This window comes from Bombus vosnesenskii, unplaced genomic scaffold, assembly GCF_011952255.1.
Source record: "Bombus vosnesenskii isolate JDL3184/JDL3185 unplaced genomic scaffold, Bvos_JDL3184-5_v1.1 scf7180000014105, whole genome shotgun sequence".
NCBI lineage: Eukaryota > Metazoa > Arthropoda > Insecta > Hymenoptera > Apidae > Bombus > Bombus vosnesenskii.
In genome coordinates, this window is record NW_022883371.1 from 1,964,195 (window position 1) to 1,984,687 (window position 20,493).

A 20,493-nucleotide genomic window follows, 5' to 3' on the forward strand; every position below is an offset into this window, starting at 1 on the left:
GTTATTAGAAGTATCAACATTCCATTGTTCTAAATACACTTTGATAATGGTTATGCACCTATGACATTTACGTCATAGGTTTAAAATAAGTATGTACTGCAGATGATATTACACAATGACACTCTTGTGACATTACTTGGTAGGTAGAATGCAATAGAAGAAACATCTTATGATTTTGTTTGATACCACATTCACTTTTACGAGTATACATTTATTGCTACGCTGGTCAATAATTTAAATAACAGGAAAACTTTTAACATTATGGAAGCTGCGTTGAAAGTTAAAAGTTTTTAAACCGAATTAAAAATTTGATAGCGGAATAAATAGACTAAATCAAAGAATCACTGTCTGGTGTGTTCCAACAATAATTGGCATAATCAGTCACATATTCTTAGCGATGAAAAACAAAATTAAGAATAAATTTCATACCCATTCCTGTAAGGAAATTGCAAACAAGTTCTTCCTTCAAAACATATCTATCTGCGAACGCGATTTAAAGATTTCAAGGACAACTAAGGCATAGATCATTACAAAGTCAATTGCAAAAATATCTTCAACGAACACATGTATTATGAAATATGCATATACATATGTATATTACGCACGTAATCGATTTTTAATTACAATGCATATAAGTGCAATATAAAGATCAATTGCGTAGTCTATTATTAAAGCTTCATTATCATTAGATGATAACATTCTTAAAAATTAGAGCAATTATATATGGTAAAATTGTAAAATACAATAAATATATTATTGCTACCATAATCTTTTTATTGAGAGGAAGAAGCAAGAAACATATTTCAAAAGCGAAAGGAATTAATTTTAAAATAAAGAATAAAATGTCAAAAATAATAGTATTGATCCACATTAAGATAGTAATTTGAATTTCCCCTTCTTGTTGTAAAAATTGTTTTAAGATGAGATACTAAAAAATATTTATACTAATTGCTTTTATTTCCACAAAGTTCCAATATTTCAAGGTTTTTATACAAAATATATAATTTAAAAAATATATATAACCATCACGGAAATGTTATGACACTCTTACCTTCGTCTATATTAAATAATTAATACTTATAGTAGGTGTAAATTTAATTTTAGTATTCACTTTTGAGTTCAATTTAAGTACTCACTGGTATATTTCTTTTTTTTTTTCAAACGTATACTTTTTATTATCATTCGTAAAAATATACCACGATACATCAATCATGTTGGATTTTACTTGAGTTTAATTTAAAAAATAACTCATTATTTTGTGTTAGTTATCTTTGAAAATAAAAATAAAATCAATGTCTATGCTATCTGTTACATCTATATAAATTGATCAAGAGAAGTATGTTATTTTTCTTAATCCGCTTCAAGTTGAAACTTGAAACCTTCCAAACTTTCGTAATCAATGTTATTTTTAAGGTAAATATTCATAAACTTAAATGTCATTCATAGTATAACATGAGCAACTATAATATGTTTTTCTGTAATAGAATTAAACCATTTTAATTATCAAATTAATTACGTATAAGAAGTTTAGAATAAACTATATTTAATAATCACTGGTTGTGTAATAACTTATATATTAGGAAGAAAGAAGAGACCTTCATTTAAAATGTGTTACATAAAGAAAATGGTCCTTGAGAACAGAGAGTTAACAATATGAGATCATTGACGTACGTATACATATAGACTTACAAACTTCAATCATTGTCATGCACGAATTGATGACCTCAGTGGCTCATAATCGCGTGGAAGTTATATATATATGTACATATGTTAAATTATAATTTTTAATTGAGGTCCTTAATAGCTCTCTAATGGGTTTCATTAAAAATTAATAAATACTTAGCAGTCTATTGTTTTGTACTTGATATATCACACACCTTGTAAAGAATCATATCTATTCTTAACCTATAAGTGTGACTCACTTTCGTTTATTATTTCTCTGCCTCCGTATGCTCCACAAATGGTTCGTAGTTGTTAATCAATTACACTTCTTTCAGTGACTTAACTTGAACTACGCATAGTATTGCGTAGGTGGTTAAAAAAAAAAGATTCCATTTCGTCAAACTTGAAAAGCAACTACAGAGTTTTCCAAGGATAGAAACGAAAGTTCGCTATAAAAACTAGTATTCTATACTAGTTGCATAGTGCAAACGAGTTCTGTGGTTTATTGGCTGGATATAAATCAATAAACACTATCTTTTGACAGAACAACGTTTTATTATTCAAAGATAAACGTACTTCTAAAAGTTCTGGTCGCAGTTCCACCACAGTGTCGCAGTAACGGAGATTTTTTCCTGGGATGTCTGTAGGATTGGCGCATAAAATAGTGAATCGCGCGTTAAAGCAAATATTGAATTTATTTGTCGATTTGCGTAGTCATAAAATATATCGATCGATATTAACAACATTGACAGATTTTCTTAACAATTGCATAAGAATAAATCGAGGAGGGGATGAAATCGGATGTAAATTAGTGATCGTAGATACCTGAAGCGCGCGCGATATTATATGCTTCAATAGGAGTAATTTTTAAGAAATAAATGTAAAATATAATGTTATACCAATTTCAATATGCTTTTCAGTTCTTCAGATAGAATGAAATTTAATAAATTTCAGATCGAACTAATCCATAACGAAAACATAGGAGGCAGTACGATTATTTATGTTCGTACAAAAATAGTTAATATTCACCGGTGTTAGATTGTCCTTATCCGCAAAAAAATCGATACTGTAAGAATAGAGATATAGACAGGGAAATGGAGAGAGAAAGGGGTAAAAACAGAGGAAGAAACAGACAAGTTAAAATAAAGTAACAAAAGACAGTTTGACAATGAAGGAATGTTTTGAACATAGCACCACGTTATATCCTTATCACTATTCACGTACAAGCTAAAAAACCGTATTTACTATGGCAGGTATTCGTACACGCGTGCACATGTAACCCGTAACTCCAAAGGTAAGTGAACTGAAGAAGGGGGAGAAGAGAACGTTGAGAGGATATATCTGGAATGGATCACCAGCGACGTGTTGCGACAAATTACCTCCGATTTTGAAGCTTACGCGCTAATTGATGGTTCGCAAATGACCAATTGATTAACTGGAACCCGGGACTGCGCTCTATGTGCAACGATGCACACGCGTGTATACGCACTTACAAAAACGTTTACCGCTATGCGCGTATACGTGAGAACGCGCGTATATGTAATTTCGTCTCTACATAAGTAGGCGTAACGTAACCAGTACGACGCCCGTGGCTGTTAACGTGGCTGTTATTGCGTAACGCACTATAGTTGAGCTAACGTCGGCCGTCCCTACGTTACGAACCGATCACCCTATGGATAGGTAATTCACGACCAAGAGGAAAGGGTCGCCGAATGCACCTGTACACGTGTGACCATGCGTGCAGATACGCAAACGAGCCTGGTTGCATAAGTGTAGGCGCAGGCTATGCGCTCTTATGGACACTTGACACGCACGCGCTCACACACATACATACACACGTGTACACGGTCTTTTAAAATTTTTAATTCGTTAAATACATCTATGAGTTGCGGCAAGAGGTGCTCGCTTTCCATATACTCGGCTCTAGCAGCCGATCTGGTGAAGCATCGAGGCGAGGCGGAATACACGCATCCAGGCGAACATCCCCGTCGACGGCGAACGACAGATCGCGCTCCTCGTCGACGAGCTTGACAAATTTTTGCACTCCGTCGATGTCGAGTGACACCGCGCTCCTCGATTCGGTGTCGCCGCGTCGATCGAGCAAATGTCGCTCTCCGACTTCCTTTCCTTTTGCTGCTGCTGTTGCGGCGAGTACTTCATCACTGTATCATCATTGGAACAATTAATCAGCATTGTATTTTCTCAAGGTTTCCCACCTAATTCGACCATAATGATGTAACTATGGGAATCACGCGCGCGTTTCATGCAAAAATTCTATATACGCGGAAGCATTGAAGGAAGGAAGCGTTTCACCCGTCACAGTTTCAAAGAGCTACGCTACGTGTGCTAATTATTGTAATTTATCCGCGACTTGCTTTCATTGCGTGTTTATTATCTTTGAGAGTTAATTGATCAGACCTCGCGTGCGTCTATGATGTTCGCAGTTTGTTTGATAATATAACATTCAGTTATATTTTATAAGATTTGTTACATTGTTTAAAAACAATCCAAGCATGTACCACCTCCAATTTTGACATAATTTGATAAAATAAATTTAAATAAATAGTTATTTATTAAAATTATATACCATTATTTCTTAATGACGCTATAAAAAAAGAAAAATTTGGTATGTCAAATGAAAAGAATGTCTATAAATTAGTTTATTTTTTAAGCTGATTCGTATACAGTATAATAAAATAGAAGGCACCGAGCTTGAAAATAGACTAACGATTTTATGATCGCAGAATATAAGTTAACTGTAGTAGATGGTTAAGTAATGAGATTTTCCCGTATGTCACTGCACTACTTTTTTTCTCACGACTAATAATGAAATTCCTTTCACTAGCAAATCTTCTTTTGTTTAAGAAAGTCGTTTTATGCAACAGAGAGAGCGTGGCGGTGGTACGAATGAGCTGCATATATGAAAACGAAACCATTCTTCTCATTATTAGATGTATTTATTTTACATCATAAAGTGGATGCGGGATGGATGAAATACAGTTTCAAAATTTCACGGCTTTTTACGCAAATGTCAGCCTTGACTATGTTTATTTGCGCTAAACTCTCACTCGGCCATGGCCAAAGATCCGTTACGTGTCATTGCAATGTGCGCTGATATGACAGCTAAAGAATACGTGGATTACGTTGAAATTAAAAATTTCTTTTCTATAAATGAAGAAACAGAAAATAGAATTAGAGAACAAAGTATGAAGATACAATTGCTTTGAGTATAATAAAATTCTATTTTTGAACTCAAACTTTTATCTATTATATGATAAATTATTCTGTTTTATTACACCTTTTTATGTTGAGAGAGGGAGTACATATAATACTTTTATAGTTGATTCGTGTTGTTAGTGTGATATACATATATATGAACTACTATGTGAATCAAATATGCATGCCCTATATTTCTAAATATAAAATATCACTTATGTCTTATGTGGACGTACATGTACATGTAGTCAGAGATTGATTAAACGAAAGTTTTTGTAGGTTTATCAGTATCCGCGTTTCGAGAACTCTTTTTTTCTGGGATTCCAGGAGTAGGTGTATAGTGGGCGTTTCAAATGTGTTCTGCTTTTAGTGAAGCGCACGCGCCTCTTTCGGTCAGCTGATTCCCTAGACCTACTTTTTGTCCGATGATGCAGGCTACAAATAGGTATGGTTACGAACACTCGTGTGTGTAAATGAACGTGTATGTACTTCTTGTTCTACTGTGTACGTATGTGTACCTACATACTTTAGGAAACACTACGTCCTAAATCATACTCTTTGCTCGAGGCCATTCTCAGACACTCGAAAGACTGAAAGTATAAAATGCGTTTTGCTCTGTGATCGCAGTTTTCCGAACATCACATAGAGTTCTCGCAAACGTTATATTAAAATTTATTTCAAATCAAAATTGCTTGCAAAGTGATTGAAAATAATTTCTTAGATAAACAAACAAATACTATATGAAAAAATAAAATATATTTAGCTTCAAATAATAAAATAATTTTGAATCAAGATACGTGTAATATATAGCATTATTCTGAATAATAACATTCGTGCACGTACGTACATTGGAATTTCTGTTAACAGTAGTATGTGGAAAATATAGCTTTGACCATAAATAGATGGTTTGTATTTATGAAACGGATAAATTACAAATTACAATAGGTTTCCATCGCGGCACTTGAAAGAAACCGTTACATGGATGAATAAATCGTTAATGAATAAATCGTTCATGAATAACTCTAAGAATAACTCACACAATAGTTACGGCACTAGTGTTTTGATAATGCATGAATAAATAGGTAAAACCTGAAAATGAAACTACGGATTTTTAAAGCCATGAAAAAATACGTTTCGCGATTTTTCTACAGTGCTTGCATATTTGGAAGAGTCCAAGCAAGGTTTTCAATGATCCATGTTTGTATGTGCTTTGCGATACGCGCGCGCGATCACTTTGCATGATAATTTTTAGGAAATGACTTTGTATATTCTATGCTATGCAAAAGCGCGGCAATTTAATTGTCACTATTATCATTATATATTTTAACATTATAAAATACAACATATACAAAGAATTGCAATTGTGAAGTATCATATTCGAAAAAAATAATCGACTGCATAAACAGGCTACGATTGAAGGCGCAATCAGTATGAGTTTAATACATACCTGTATTTTATTCAATTCCTAATTCCCCGCGAGGAGGTAAACGCGACAACGGCCCTACTTTACTGCAAACCGTTCTACACTGGTTCGAGGCGCTTCGTGTAGTGTTCTGCGGAGCACAACGAGGTGCATTCGTACGACAAGAAACAGAGACGAGGAGCGAGGAGGAAAGAGAACAAGAGATAGAGAAGTAGAGAGACTCTTTTCCTCTCACTCTATCTTGCACACTGGATGGAAAAGAGGGTACACGTCGACGCGATCGTTTTGACGATGAAGAGGATTGGTGGGGATATTCGTCTTCTTGGTTATCTTCTGCAGCGCCGGCGCTGCATCGACCCATTCGCATTTTGCTACCGATGTCTGTTCGTTTCAACTTTCAACGTACCTTCAAAGCACCTATTTACTTTTTCCCATTTTTACGCTTCATGTTCACATAGATTTCTTTTTCTAATAATTCATCGAAGGCTATTTAATTTTCATTCACTTATCTGATACTAAAATTAAGATTGTGTAAACATTTGCATTTACGTACGTTAGTTTCTTGATTTGATAAGACATTGCTGACACACGACTCTTCTCTAAATAATATTTGAAAACACTATTGCGATCATAGCAATGTGTTCTTTTATTGAGATAAAAAAACTAACATTGAATGTTACTAAAACATCATCTATATCATGATATATAAAATATATATATATATATCTGTCAAAACTATATACATGTGTCCTTACTTATAAATATTCATGCTGAGAATAGAAAGCTTTTAATAAAAGCAATTTTTAAATAAATAATATTTTTGCTTATTTATATTTGAATTAACGTTTAAATCAGTTCGATTGTCTTTAACTTTATTTATACTCATCAATTTATAAGGAACTTACCTTTCGTTGATATACCACGTTGAATAAGGAGAATGCGGCGAGGATGAACTAGTTGGCGAATTTGTAGGACTAGTATTTATAGCTGATCTTGAAGATGTATCATTTTCGAATGCACGTAACGTAGAATACTCTTTACTAAGTGAGGATAAATTCCACGAATATCTCGCTTTCATACGCGGACTATCGTAACTAGGACTCGAACATTGAGAGCTCGAAATACTTAATGGACTTTTTGGACTCTTTAAAGTTCCAGAACTAAATACACGAACTAATTTAAGCCTTAATGAATTTTCTTTGTTTTTCACTATACGATGATTAGTATCACTCAATACCTTTTGTTCTTTGCAACAATCGGAATTATTTTCCATTATAACTTCAAAATTAGTGGAAGGAACGTAATTTCACGACTTGTCGAATTGAAATGCAGTTGTTCTTACTGGAAGACTGCACAAAGTCTCGAATAAGGTATTTCCTGGCGTTTTTAACCGCATCCTTCCTCGTTCTTATCAAATACATAGACTAATCTAGATTAATACTTTTAGAGTGGATTTTAGTGTTTAAAATATTACAATTAAATGTTTGTAATTATTTAATTTATTTTACTTCCATTCATTTGTTTTGAATAGGGTTCTTAATATTTTACTATAGATACTATTTGCTCCTCCTTCGTGTAATTAATACAATTCTTTTAATATCAAATAAATTTAGATTCAAATTATTGGCAGGGCGTATCATTTCAGTGCTATTTTGTACTTTACCATATTTTTGACATTGATATACTTATTGTTTGTTAATATAGCAAAAATGAACATTACAAATTCATTGTTGAATCTGTATTTTCATATTCTTGCATTACAGTTCAATAGTTCATAGAACGATTTCAACAGTGTACAATCACAAATAAATAATAGTGCACAATCTACAGATGGCTCAACCACCGTGAGAGAGCACCAAAATATCTTTAGCGATGAAGCAGAGTCAGATCTAATCCAACTCCTGTCAATGTACATAAGTTACATGCATGATACACCTACTTATAATTAACAATAATAATTTGTCACTATTCAGACTTTGTAAACGTTCGAGTACCAGATGGAGAAAATAAATGAATGAGTTGAGTGAGATGTAGCGGGATGTTTATGAGGTTTGAGATGATATTAGTACTAAATTCCTCTAAACCCGCCAAACACGTCTAGCGTGCTTTATCACTTTTTTCCTAGGTATCAAGCTTACTTAGATGCTTGTTCAATATATGCAATTAGATCAGCACGTTCTTGTGGTTTTTTCAAACCAGCGAACACCATTTTTGTACCAGGAATGTACTTCTTTGGATTCTCAAGATATTCGAATAAAGTGTCCTTATTCCAAGTGATACCTACAATAGTATGTATACAATTTGAGCTTTTTTCAAACATTTAGTATTGTATTAAAAACATTTTAATAAAAGGTATACCTTTAGATTTGTTTGCATCCGTGTAACTGTAACCAGGAGCTTGGCCAGTTTTCCTACCCATTACTCCATGAAGATTAGGTCCTACTTTGTGTTTACCACCAGCTTCAATTGTATGGCATTGTGCACACTTTTGTACAAAAAGCTAACAAAAAAGATTACTTTTACAGATATATATATATATATATATATTTAATAACTATTAACAATTTGATAAAAATTTTATTTTAGATGTGAACAAAAATTGCATAATTATTTAATGTATTAAAACGTTAAATCCATATTACCGATGAAGTCAAAATTATCGTGACGTGTAGTCACGTGTATACGTATCAACGTTTCCATACGTCATAAGAGATTAAATTATGTGTGCATTTTTCGACATAAATTTCAACTAACGAAAATTTTTAACGTGTTTCAAATTGAATAACAAATCAAACAATCATTAAAATTTTATATTTTTAATTTTTACCTTTTTGCCTTTCTCTGGATCACCAGCAGGAACACCCATAGCTTTATAATCTGGGCAAAATTGTTAAAATATAATTTTTTAAGATATCGATAACATACACATACCAACACTTTTGTCAATCTACTATGCATAGAAGGTAAATTTTTAATAACTTTGACTTTCGATTCGTTTCTTGTTCGTTACGTAAGTACGAAGCATGTGAACAAGTCTTAGATTTCATAATATTCTTACATGAGAAATTTGTATATAATTTACATATTAAAAATTTAATCATCAAATAGAAAGACGTAACATTTTTCTGCTGCATTGAAAGAAGATATTAAAAGACATTTCTGTCAAGAGTCAAAACGTTACGTTACATTTTCTGTTCAGCACGTGTCATTCTCAAAATGATAAGAAAGAACGTGATAATTGAATATTGTTACATAGATAATAAAATTCACTTTAAAATGCATAAGATAACAATAAAATATAATATTTTACATAGATTATAAGAACATTTGATTTAAAAAAAAATGACATTGTGACATTGACGTAAGTAGTTTGTCTAAAGGTCAAATAAGTTACATTTATATATGGGTATATGCCTGGGTGCAGCATCGCCCAGAATTCAATCTAATCTAATCGGAGTAAGAATTTTATAAATTAACCCTCTTACGATTAATGAAATTCTTCATGAAATTGCACTTCGCGTTCTAGTTTTGCGATACTGAATGCCTAAGTACATTTTTATACTGACGAAATTAGCACTAATTTTAACTTAACTTAAATCTCACGGAAATTTATAAAACGAAGTTTTATAAGAGAATGATATAAGTACACATTTACTTCTCAATAGCTTATAATATAATTTATAAATCCTAATTCTTTTATATTCTTGCGAACATTAGTTATTTGTGATAAGAAGACTAAATTATATTACAAGATTTAGAATTTTTTATTAATGGAAATGCAATAATAGAGTAGCAGCTCGGTAATAACCGCGTTACGTAACATTAATTTTATACTTGATTAAAACAACCGAAAATTATTGCTATAATAGAACAAAAATTTCACGATTTCGATAGCTATGGGATTTCAAGGATTCAATTACACGTGTTGTAAACGCCATGCACATAAAATTGTTGTTTAAGTTATTTAGCAACTTATACAATTTCTTAATAATTTCAATGAAAGATATTAATAAAAATAATAATTATATTCGATAATACTTTTGAACACTTAAAAAAAAATGAGAATCGAACTTACTTTAAGTGACTAACACTCACGCGAACAAGATTTCACAAGCGTCTGAGGTCTGACCGTGAATACACGCTTTGATCAATGTATGTATAACTACTGATTTCCTCTGGGCTTCAATTCGGGGTATTTTAATGGCTGATGCAATAGTTCATGGACATTCGAAATGTTCTACCAGAGGGCGCTCAGGTAAAATATTATTAAAATTCTTGCTATGATTGGTAAAACATTTTGTGCAACATTTAAACTTGCTCCATAAATTCTTTTTCTTATTGGAATGAACATAAATAAATACTGAATTTTAAATACTTATAAATAATATATTACTGTATTTGGTAATGAATATAAATAAAATATATTGCTTTATATGATATTATAATTTTACTGAATAATATAGAAAAAGTACTATTATGAATTTATTATAATCCTGTTTTCTTCATTTACGTATATGTAATATGATAATATGTAATATGAAAATATTGTTAATTTATAAATAAAATATATTTATATTAGGTTATATAAAATTTCGTTATCAACGCCTCTGTTGATGCTTGTCATGTACTAAACGAAATAATTTGAATCATACTGATTTTCTCATCTAATACTTGGAGATGAATATACTCAATGACTTGTAGTTATACCTATAAGTTTATATCTATGCTTATAATTTATAATAGTACTTTGTACTACACATGCGTGCAGACGTAAGGCAATTATGAAAAATCTAGATATCTGATCATTTTTGTGGAAGACAAAAAAGAAAAAGTCATGGTAAATGTTACGAAAGGGATTTTAGTTGAATGGTATGTATAAAAAATAAAAATTGGTTTAAATTTCAAATGTCTTTATTCTTTGTAATCTAAGTCATCAGGAATATTAAATTGTTTATTGAGACATTCTACAGATATGTCAAATTTGTTTTTACACCAACTTTGAATAGCAAAAATGTTATCTGTCCATATATTTGTAACTTCTTTATATTTCTAAAAGATAAGAAAATTTGTATTAATTTAATGTAAATTTAAACCTTTTAATACTCAGGTATAAGATATACCTGTACTTTTTCTCCAAGTTTAGCTATAACTTCTGGATCAGCATCACTGAATTTAGCAATTTGTTTATTTAATTGATTCTCTTTGGCTTTTAATTCTTCTAATTCACGTAATAAAATTTGTCTTTCCTCTGTATCTTCTTTTCCTATCTATACATTTTATACCAATAAATATATAGAAAAAAACATAACCTAAGTTTTGTAATTATATATCAACTAATTTCCTGTAACAATATTACCTTTTCTTTTTCGCAAGTATCTTTCAGTTTTTGAAGTTTAAATTCTGCTTCTACTATGTTTTTTGATGCTTCAGAGATTCTTTGTTCTATCCTAGTAAGATTTTCTCTGCACAACATATTTATTTATTATTACTTTTAATGTAATATTATTTTTATATAAAACAGAATTATATACTTTGTTCCTACCCTGGAAAATTCCAAAAATATACAGAAGTACCAATCTTTTCTGATCTTACTAATCCATCATCTACTAGTGTTTGAAGTACATCTTTTACTGCCTGTGCAACAATCCCTTTTTCTTTAGCTGCGATTTTTTCTAATTCTTTTAAAGTAAAAAATTCTTTTCTTTCATAAAACAGTTGAAGCAGTCTTATACGTTTTTCTTCGAAAGAAACTCCTTTTCGTTTAGACATTTTATTTAAGTGACTGTAATAAAGTAATAAATTTTAATGGAAATTATTTATTATGTTTATAGCGATGCAGCTATGAAGCAATTTCTTTTACATTTAGATGAGACATTTGCTTTAGGACGAAAATTTATTATTCAAGATCTAGATGAGAGGCATTTATTTATCTCTGCCGATATTTTAGACACCTTACAAGCAAAAGTGGATGACCTTATGGATCAAATATCATTTCCTCTAGCTGAGAAAGGAATATAAGAACTATCAAAGAATGTCTTATTTATAACCTATTATAAAATAGATTAAAAGATTGTGAATTACTATAAATTAATCAAATATGGCTGCTCGAGAATCTGGTAGAATAAAAGATGCATATCAAAAGAGAGTGCTTGATGAAGCTGCTCGTAAACGTAGACAGAAGAAAGCATTGGAGGCTTTGGAGCAAGATAATTTTCATGATGATCCGCATGCGGATTTGGGTATGTAAATACATTGCACAATTCTATTTGTTTAACAATTAAAATATAATTTTTTTATAGCATTGTGGGTGTAACAATTTATAACATTTTACAAATACTATAATTGTTTCAGTAATGAGCAAGAAAGTTCCAAAGTTTCAAGAGACTCTAGATAATAGAGGTGGTAGAAGAAAAAAGACCAGATCAGCGGAGTATTATAAACAACGATTTCGTAAAACTTTTGCTCAGTTAGTGGAAGAAGATCTAAATATTAATCCAAATCCACCTAATTATGCATCTGCTCAAGCACAACCATCCCGATTTCCAGAACGACAATTTTGTGCAGTTTGTGGTTTCCCTAGTAATTATACTTGTATTCCTTGTGGAGCTAGATATTGCAGTATGAAGTGTCTAGGTACTCATCTTGACACAAGATGTTTAAAATGGACAGCTTAATAAGTATGTGGTTATCATGAAGCTTATAGTTCAATATTATAAATAAAACATATTTTTCTTATTGTAAACGTAATAAGACTAATATATGTAAGAAAAAAGTATTCAATAAAATTGTGTATTTTTATATTAATATTTGGTACTCTTTTCTCCTTTTATGATGCAATAAACTAATATAATAAATTAAAAATTTTTAATAAGTTATAAATATATAGTAATTTCATATAATAATAGTAATTGTAAATATATTTATTGATATATAATTATGAGGAATTTGTGTTTTTTCATGTACTAAAATTGTATTACATATACAACATTATGTAAAACATTATTTATTATTTCAACAAACTACCGTTATCGATTGCTTTAAAACTTATCTTAATAGTATGTATTGTCAGATAGAAGATATGTTTATAGTTTTTTATGCATTATTAAAAAACACTGTATACATACTGATTGCTTTGTACTTTGTTTATTGTTTACAATATTACTTACGTTTTAAAGGTTTATAAACAGTAATATTGCACGTCTGTATTATAATATTACGTAAATATTAACCTCACAAATTATTTGGATTATAATATAACCGAAAGAGCGAAATAAAAAACACGTGTAAAATGAGCTGTTGAAACGTAGTTTCAGCTAACGTATTAACTGACTAATATAAATCTCTGAGAACAAGGCGGGAACGATTTTCATTTTATAAAAACAATGGCCCTCTGGTGGAATCTAGAAGAATCTTTGTACTGTGACGAAAGAGGCAGCAATAGAAAAGTAGAAAAACGTCTAGTGGTAGGACATGTAATCGTTTATAATTATGTGAAGTTTAAATTCGTGAATGTAATCTTTGTTCCGCCTAATATACGGACGGATTCGAACGAAATTGTCTATGTGAAAGTGTTACGTATTCGAGCATACTATAGTGTTGTGGACGGTTATTGTATAGGTTATAATAATACATAGGCATGTAAAATGTCATAGATATAACAATTGTAAAAGAAGAGTGGCTAATAAATTATTCTCCTGTTATTTCCAATAAATGTACGTATGCTTTATATGAGTTGTATTTTATGATTCTTTCGAATGCTCAAAATGTCGATTCCTAAAATGTTACAAATTTCCTCGTATTAATTAATGAATGTACGTGTTCATACCTTGTAGAAGTAGTTAATCAGATAGAAAATTGTTGGAATTTAATTTAATTTTATAAATACTGTTTTTGCTAATATTGCAGTTTCAAAAGACGAACGAATATCACGATTTGTTGGTAAAAGCGCGAATTTAAAACATTCAGTTTTCGCAAACACATTCTGCCCTCTACCGATCTAGATGAGTATCTTGATATGATGTTTTAAGCGTCGCGCGAAATGTTTGTTCTAACTTATTTTGGTTTTCGATCATTTGAAAGAGCATCGAGAGACTGCACCTTATATATTATTCAGTGTGATGTGAATTTACCTGTGATACGCTTAATCAAAAATTTTAAATTGTGGATTTTCGAGTGAGAAAGAATAATCGAAGGTAACATCTATTTTAAGAATGAAAATATCGATATTGTAGCACGATAGAATTTCCATTTTGTCAAATGAAAAATACGAGACATGGAAATTCTTTTAAACAATGTATGTACATGCGTAATTTTTATGTAATAATTTATTTTTATTCTTTAGGAACTTTGATATTAATTATGTTAAATCATGAACGCTAATATTAAAATTTGATATCAAAAATGTAAATGAAAATAAATGTAAAATGTAAATGAAATTTTGATATCATTTTTTAAGAGTTACTTTTGCAGGCTTGTATGCTTAATTTATAACTGTAAATCATATAGAAAAGTTTCACATTTTTATGAGGAAAATACGAATTTTATTCGCGTTTTCTTTTATTTGAACAACGAATAATATAACGTATTGCAAAATATTATGTTGAAGCGTAAAAACGTTTGACTTTTAAAAATCATTCAGTCAGTTTAATAGTATTGCAATCTATAAGAACATATAATTATACCTAAGTAACTGGTCTGTTGAACTTCCTCATCAACTGAAATTTGTATTTATAGACGGAAGTAAGACAGCTGAAGATAATTAGAATAAGCTTCGATGACTAACTACTGGTGGCTAAGGTGGATTTTGCAGCGAAGATAAGACCTTTGCAAATCGTGCAACCCTTTAATTGCAGAAGTAATTACTGTGTACCACTCATTGCAATAACACGATGACATTAGACTCTCAGACCGATAAAAGTTTATGCCATCTTGATAAGCTTTCGAACACGGACTTAGCTGAAATTCCATCCAACTATGGACTTCCTGCTGGAATAAGCCCGTTGGAATCTCAGGTAGCCGGACATCCGTCGTTAGATATCGAACGACAGACTATTGGTAAGCATCTGATCGAATTAAATGCCGCGGAAGATGAAATGCGGAGAAAACAGATTTATTGAATCGTCTCGATACTTAGTTATTTGATAAAGGAAAGTAGCAACTTCAAATGCGTCTTGGTTCTTACCTTCCCAAAGAAATAATGTTTTTCTTTATAAATCTCCCTTATTCATGCACCAATTTTACTATTTGTAGACTTTTTACACGATTTATACTTATCTTACTAACATTCAGTCGATCCATTCATTTTGTTCTACTTATTCTTTCTACATTCGTTCGTATTTGTACCTCTCACTTTCACTAGTGTTCCAGCAGGGGTATTGGGCATTTGTCCAATAGATGCGATCTGCGTAGTCTCCTTAGTAGGGGTTACGTTTAAGTCTAAGAAGCTGACACCGATACCAAGTTCACCGATAATGTTTCTTTGTTGACACGCTGAAGTCATCGACAATCACCTCATCGACAGTCACTTCATTGACATTCACTCTTGCTGGCAGTTCATTGTTATCGAATATTACATTGTCCGCATATATATGTTATCATTAATTATGTATTTATATCTAAATATTCATTTTCGCGCATAAAAAAGATGAAGGGGAAAGGAAAATGATACAAGTTATATAGATAAATATTTATAAAAACTTGGTAAATTTTTTAATACGCTGCCAAGGTCATTACCCCGAATCGTGTTGAGAAGGTTTTAATGGAGGATATATGTAGTAAATCAAATGCGTGGGCGGAGGAGGAAATAACTACCTTCACTTACGTTCATTTCTGTTTAAAATAAAATTAGATTTGGATTAGCTTAAATCCTTTCAGAATGTTGATCCGGGGGAGGGATTCCATCCTCCATCCACTTTTTTAATTCACTACTATTTGTGAATCATCTCTTCTACGGAAAGTCATAAGAACTCAGTTCTGCCAATCATAAGAAACAGGAGCGAATGTAGATAAAGGTGCATAATCAACGATAACATATGATGGTACGAATAATAATTACCGGTAAAAAACAATGTCAGTGAAGTGATAGTTGGTGATTTCAATATATCGGCAAATAGATATTGTCGGCGAACTCGGTATCAGAGAAATTGTGTCGATGATTTAGAGATAACCCCCTTGGTGGTGGTATCACGCAGTCTTTTACTGTCGGATTTTGAAAAGAATGATTTGCATTTCTTGTATGAGAATTATGCGTTTCTCATTCGTTTTATTTTAATAAACATCTTCTTCGCACTAGAAATATGATTTGATGCGACTTTGAGTTCGTTTGAACTGTTTAATCTGGTAATAAAGATATTTTTTCCATAAATTGCATCACTTCTCCTTTATTTTGAGAATTCAACCATAAAATTGCACTATATACCTATATAATGTCTCTTACATGTAAAAATATAGGAAAATATTATATAGATGTACATATAGGTTCAAGGGAGCTTAATCGTGATTTTGACAAAATGAGACAAATAATAATTTGTTGTTATAACTTAGGTTTGATGAAAATAATTTTTATTATTTTGTTGTGAATTTCATATTTATTTGATATAAACTCTATATAAGTGAAAGTTAAATCGTGAGAATTTTTCACGATAACATATACAGTTGTGCTACCTAAAAAAGTAAATATTGAATAATCATTTTTCTTAATATATGTAATCTAGCGGAATATTGTGTTATGAGTTTCGTTGATAACGGTTGTGAAAAGAGTTCCAACGAGCGAGTTGCATAAATACTTTCAACTGCAATTCATGAACGACAAGATCATACGTGATATTTATTTCATACTTATTGCTATTTATTTAATACATTATTGTAAATTTCTCATTAAGTATTTGTGAATCTATATTTACATGGTACTTTGTTATTTTTATTTATGAAATAGGAAACAAAAATTATTTAATTTTTATTATGTAACCAATGATGTTATAAAAGATTAATAAATGTTGTAGGCATGTTACGTAGGTCGGACGGCTGTGTGTTTAAACCTGTTGTTAAACCGTTACTTGGGAAAAGAGAAATTTCGTTCTATGAAAACTTACAAACATCTCAAGACCCTGTTATGTTACAATTGAAGAATTATGTTCCACGATATTATGGCACAACAGAGTTACAAATTTTTGGCAGACGTAAGATATCAAAAATATCGAATTTTTAATTTGTTTCTTACATTTCTTCTTATTCCCTTAATTTCGTTCTCCATATGTTTTTCATTGTCACAATTGTATTTAAAAGTCATTTTAAGTAAATTAATATAAAATAGGCGATATTATACAACCATATTTTTTAAAACAAAATATGTAATTATTTTTTTTTGCAGTTAAATTCGATAAAATATTCGAGAGAAAAGTTATGTAATTTGATAATGCAAATAAGAGGATCTTTTTCCGAATGTTCTTTTTTTTTTATTACAGTCACTGTCACTGTTCTTTTATGAGAATACATGAATATTTTATTACATTCGGTGTTATCATATCTTTTATTTGAAAAACATAGATGTTATTATCTATGGTTATTATAAAATACTGTAGAATTAGAAAAATACATATCTATTGTTTCTTTGTAAAGCTGTTAGTGGTTCTAATTAATTCTAAAAGAGGATTTTACTTAATTTACGATAACAAGTCATTGGATGTTTTTTCGAATAATTTCTTTTTATCTTTAACAGTAAAGAAAATAAATAGATCTTTTGCTTCTTATGGACAATTTTGCGTAAAATAGAAGATGAGTTGTGGTTACATTGATATATATTCGATGCTTAGTATGTTATTTATTTACCATGCATGTATTAATAATTATTAAAGAATTTACCCCAAGATTCTGTACCTACAATTAATTGCTGAAAAATCTCGGTTTCGTACAGTTTAACACAATATGATTAATCGTTTTCGTAAAATATTAGGAATAACATTCCTTACGCTGAAAGATATTACTGATGGTATGGCGGAACCGTGCGTGATGGATATAAAAATAGGTAGACGAACGTGGGATCCTTTAGCCACGCCAGAGAAAAAAGCAACGGAAGAGTTAAAGTACGCCGAATCTAAACGCATTTATGGATTCTGTATAACCGGCTTTCAAGTATATTGCGTTTCTTCCGGGAAATTAAAACAGTTTGGCAAACATTATGGCAAGACTCTTGATGCTAATGGTGTCGTGGAAGGTATATCATTAACTTCAATTATTTTATAGGGAATTATACACAGCGTTATGAATTTACGAGCTATCACTAGCTGTTATAATTCAAATGTCTTTTAATGTTTCATTAGTCACGTACGTATAGTTGTATAAGTGGTATACATATCACTATTGGATCATATGAGGAACGATTGTAACGAAACGCTGGAAGCCGTTTCCAGAACACTTTAAACAATTTACTTTTTTTATTCAAACTATTCCAAATGGTGCCTTTTCTTTCCTGCGCAGCGCTGAAAATCTTCCTGAATATAAGTCCAGAAAGACCGCCCTGTCGTCAATTGATTGTGATGCTGCTCTCTTTCTTGTGGAAGATCTTACTATTCTTTCGTATGCAGCGGTTGTTCCGCTTTTATTCTAGTTCCTTATTGGTGGCATATGATGCAAAAAGGTTGCGGCATTATCTCCGCCTAAATAACACGAACGTCAATAAATTACCTAGCCACGTATCCACGCCATTTTCCTCCACAAGTAATTATGCAACCACATCGAATGTGTTCAAACACACGAATGACGCGACGAGTAATTCAGTTTCAAGTATCGAAAGCAACAGGAATCGGACGATGGAGAAGGCACATTTTATTAAGAGGAGTATCAGCTTGAGTGGCGAGAATGATTCTTCGAGCAAAGAAAAGACTTTGAATAGAAGTGGATCGTGTAGCCCGGACTTTAAAGTGGATCGACTCTGCCGTACACATTCGTACGTCAACAACTTCGACGACGACATTAGAAGAATGAAAGAAGATTACGATGATTTGCTGAACGAACTTACCAGTTCGATGAAAGAGAAACAGAACTGGGTTAGAATTAACATGATCGATTTCACGCACGTCTTCCCAGCGGAGGATCAAAATGCTCTTGATCTAAATTATCTAGAAGGAATCGAAAATCTGATTAAACTCGTGGAGATGTTCCTAGTCTCCAAGGATACCACTGCATGAACCATATTTATTATAATATAAGAAGTTGTTACATTTTTTTCTTTTAAATTGCAATACGAGATGTTACATAACTGTATTTTATATTGTTTAATAAAATTAGATTAATTTTTGACGATAGGTTAGAGAAATCGTAAACCGGAAGTTGTAAATCGTGACAATGTATGCACATTACCACATAAATAAAATACGAGGTCAAAAATGTTCCGTGAAAGCTTATTGGGTATGTAACACGATCGAACAGTAAAATATTTATTGTTTTAGAGCTTTCATGGAATGTTTTTTTGTACCTGTAGTTGATCATAATGAAAGCACTGAAAACTGAATCTTAATTGTTTCGCACCAGATGTAACAACATTTCTAACGTTCACATTCTTCGATGCACCCTCACTTGTCGATATTCCATTTTACTAAAGACCATATTTGTTGGTTTTATATACCTGGTCATACATATGTATTCGTCATTCGTACAACAATTGTTGTAATCATTGATTCCTCATACTATTTCTTTACTTATCTTTTTATCGTACAAATAAGATTGTGTAATCATACCTACTAAATACGAAAATTGTTATATTAATATAAATACAAAACATCCAAGTGTTAATGTAAAGCTTGAATATCTTTATTCCTACCCTTTTGAATAAATTTAGGATTCTGATAAAAAAAGATATTGTGTCTTATAATCTTTTCAAATAGAAACAACAACAAAATTATATTTATGGAAATACATATGTATATGCGTATGGAGAGGAACCGATCTCTTCTTCAAGAGATCAATTTTACTACCATGCTATTTACTTTTGTATTTATTTTTAATTCTATTGTATTAAGTTAATTCGTATGTTTGTAAATATTTTATTAACGAGGATACAAAAATAAAGATAAGAATACGAAAGCAGTTATGTGTACCTGATTAATTAATTTTTCTGTAACAATTAGATGTAATGTACGCAGTTTTTAATTTTTTGCGTTTTCTATTTTTGAAATTCAATAATGCAATAATTTACA

The 20,493-nt window shown here is 31.1% G+C and overlaps 5 protein-coding genes and 2 long non-coding RNA genes across 11 annotated transcripts; 3 read left to right on the forward strand and 4 right to left on the reverse strand.

The window, feature by feature from the left end:
- Positions 1 to 2,197: 2,197 nt before the first annotated feature.
- LOC117239744 lies at positions 2,198 to 6,971 on the reverse strand. Its single transcript, XR_004494521.1, has 2 exons — positions 6,326 to 6,971; positions 2,198 to 3,824 (listed from the first exon to the last, which is right to left on the reverse strand). It is a non-coding gene; the product is annotated as an uncharacterized LOC117239744 (long non-coding RNA).
- On the reverse strand, positions 4,440 to 6,319 carry LOC117239746. Its single transcript, XR_004494523.1, has 2 exons — positions 5,115 to 6,319; positions 4,440 to 4,827 (listed from the first exon to the last, which is right to left on the reverse strand). It is a non-coding gene; the product is annotated as an uncharacterized LOC117239746 (long non-coding RNA).
- Positions 6,972 to 8,024: 1,053 nt separating the features above from the next.
- LOC117239742 (cytochrome c) lies at positions 8,025 to 10,510 on the reverse strand. The gene is made up of 4 exons (XM_033505567.1): positions 10,377 to 10,510; positions 9,129 to 9,178; positions 8,660 to 8,801; positions 8,025 to 8,581 (listed from the first exon to the last, which is right to left on the reverse strand). The coding sequence occupies exons 2-4, from the start codon at positions 9,165 to 9,167 to the stop codon at positions 8,436 to 8,438; spliced, it is 327 nt and encodes a 108-aa protein (XP_033361458.1). The 5' UTR covers positions 9,168 to 9,178; positions 10,377 to 10,510; the 3' UTR covers positions 8,025 to 8,435.
- A 461-nt stretch (positions 10,511 to 10,971) lies between these two features.
- On the forward strand, positions 10,972 to 12,346 carry LOC117239743 (general transcription factor IIH subunit 5). 2 transcript variants are annotated; one of them, XM_033505569.1, is made up of 2 exons: positions 10,972 to 11,170; positions 12,133 to 12,346. In XM_033505569.1, exons 1-2 carry the CDS (start codon positions 11,136 to 11,138, stop codon positions 12,317 to 12,319), a joined length of 222 nt encoding a protein of 73 aa, XP_033361460.1. In that variant the 5' UTR covers positions 10,972 to 11,135; the 3' UTR covers positions 12,320 to 12,346. The 2 variants fall into 2 exon arrangements, with proteins under 2 accessions (XP_033361460.1, XP_033361459.1); XM_033505568.1 differs by having other exon boundaries at positions 10,977 to 11,071.
- On the reverse strand, positions 11,195 to 15,501 carry LOC117239740 (meiotic nuclear division protein 1 homolog). Of its 3 annotated transcripts, none has more exons than XM_033505565.1 (5): positions 15,483 to 15,501; positions 11,844 to 12,083; positions 11,658 to 11,763; positions 11,422 to 11,568; positions 11,195 to 11,350 (listed from the first exon to the last, which is right to left on the reverse strand). In XM_033505565.1, the coding sequence occupies exons 2-5, from the start codon at positions 12,068 to 12,070 to the stop codon at positions 11,213 to 11,215; spliced, it is 618 nt and encodes a 205-aa protein (XP_033361456.1). In that variant the 5' UTR covers positions 12,071 to 12,083; positions 15,483 to 15,501; the 3' UTR covers positions 11,195 to 11,212. The 3 variants fall into 3 exon arrangements, with proteins under 3 accessions (XP_033361456.1, XP_033361453.1, XP_033361454.1); XM_033505562.1 differs by lacking the exon at positions 15,483 to 15,501 and adding an exon at positions 14,127 to 14,264; XM_033505563.1 differs by lacking the exon at positions 15,483 to 15,501 and adding an exon at positions 13,468 to 13,545.
- Positions 12,346 to 13,105, forward strand: LOC117239741 (zinc finger HIT domain-containing protein 1). The gene is made up of 2 exons (XM_033505566.1): positions 12,346 to 12,540; positions 12,653 to 13,105. Exons 1-2 carry the CDS (start codon positions 12,399 to 12,401, stop codon positions 12,973 to 12,975), a joined length of 465 nt encoding a protein of 154 aa, XP_033361457.1. The 5' UTR covers positions 12,346 to 12,398; the 3' UTR covers positions 12,976 to 13,105.
- Positions 13,718 to 20,151, forward strand: LOC117239739 (inositol polyphosphate multikinase). Of its 2 annotated transcripts, none has more exons than XM_033505561.1 (5): positions 13,718 to 14,013; positions 15,035 to 15,355; positions 17,302 to 17,478; positions 18,252 to 18,512; positions 18,776 to 20,151. In XM_033505561.1, the coding sequence occupies exons 2-5, from the start codon at positions 15,190 to 15,192 to the stop codon at positions 19,483 to 19,485; spliced, it is 1,314 nt and encodes a 437-aa protein (XP_033361452.1). In that variant the 5' UTR covers positions 13,718 to 14,013; positions 15,035 to 15,189; the 3' UTR covers positions 19,486 to 20,151. The 2 variants fall into 2 exon arrangements, with proteins under 2 accessions (XP_033361452.1, XP_033361451.1); XM_033505560.1 differs by lacking the exon at positions 13,718 to 14,013 and adding an exon at positions 14,357 to 14,493.
- The last annotated feature ends 342 nt before the right edge of the window (positions 20,152 to 20,493 follow it).

What these genes read in the sequence shown, in the direction of transcription:
- LOC117239742 (XM_033505567.1), bottom strand. Translation starts at nt 9,167, where the DNA reads ATGGGTGTTCCTGCTGGTGATCCAGAGAAAGGCAAAAAG. An exon ending in ATCCAGAGAAAGGCAAAAAG is followed by an intron (nt 8,802 to 9,128) that starts GTAAAAATTAAA and finishes CTTTTTTGTTAG; the next exon opens with CTTTTTGTACAAAAGTGTGC. An exon ending in GGATGCAAACAAATCTAAAG is followed by an intron (nt 8,582 to 8,659) that starts GTATACCTTTTA and finishes ATACTATTGTAG; the next exon opens with GTATCACTTGGAATAAGGAC.
- LOC117239743 (XM_033505568.1), top strand. Translation starts at nt 10,992, where the DNA reads ATGACTTGTAGTTATACCTATAAGTTTATATCTATGCTTATAATTTAT. An exon ending in TACTACACATGCGTGCAGAC is followed by an intron (nt 11,072 to 12,132) that starts GTAAGGCAATTA and finishes TTATGTTTATAG; the next exon opens with CGATGCAGCTATGAAGCAAT.
- LOC117239740 (XM_033505565.1), bottom strand. Translation starts at nt 12,070, where the DNA reads ATGTCTAAACGAAAAGGAGTTTCTTTCGAAGAAAAACGTATAAGACTG. An exon ending in TATTTTTGGAATTTTCCAGG is followed by an intron (nt 11,764 to 11,843) that starts GTAGGAACAAAG and finishes TATGTTGTGCAG; the next exon opens with AGAAAATCTTACTAGGATAG. An exon ending in ATACTTGCGAAAAAGAAAAG is followed by an intron (nt 11,569 to 11,657) that starts GTAATATTGTTA and finishes TAAAATGTATAG; the next exon opens with ATAGGAAAAGAAGATACAGA.
- LOC117239741 (XM_033505566.1), top strand. Translation starts at nt 12,399, where the DNA reads ATGGCTGCTCGAGAATCTGGTAGAATAAAAGATGCATATCAAAAGAGA. An exon ending in TGATCCGCATGCGGATTTGG is followed by an intron (nt 12,541 to 12,652) that starts GTATGTAAATAC and finishes TAATTGTTTCAG; the next exon opens with TAATGAGCAAGAAAGTTCCA.
- LOC117239739 (XM_033505561.1), top strand. Translation starts at nt 15,190, where the DNA reads ATGACATTAGACTCTCAGACCGATAAAAGTTTATGCCATCTTGATAAG. An exon ending in TATCGAACGACAGACTATTG is followed by an intron (nt 15,356 to 17,301) that starts GTAAGCATCTGA and finishes TAAATGTTGTAG; the next exon opens with GCATGTTACGTAGGTCGGAC. An exon ending in GTTACAAATTTTTGGCAGAC is followed by an intron (nt 17,479 to 18,251) that starts GTAAGATATCAA and finishes GTAAAATATTAG; the next exon opens with GAATAACATTCCTTACGCTG.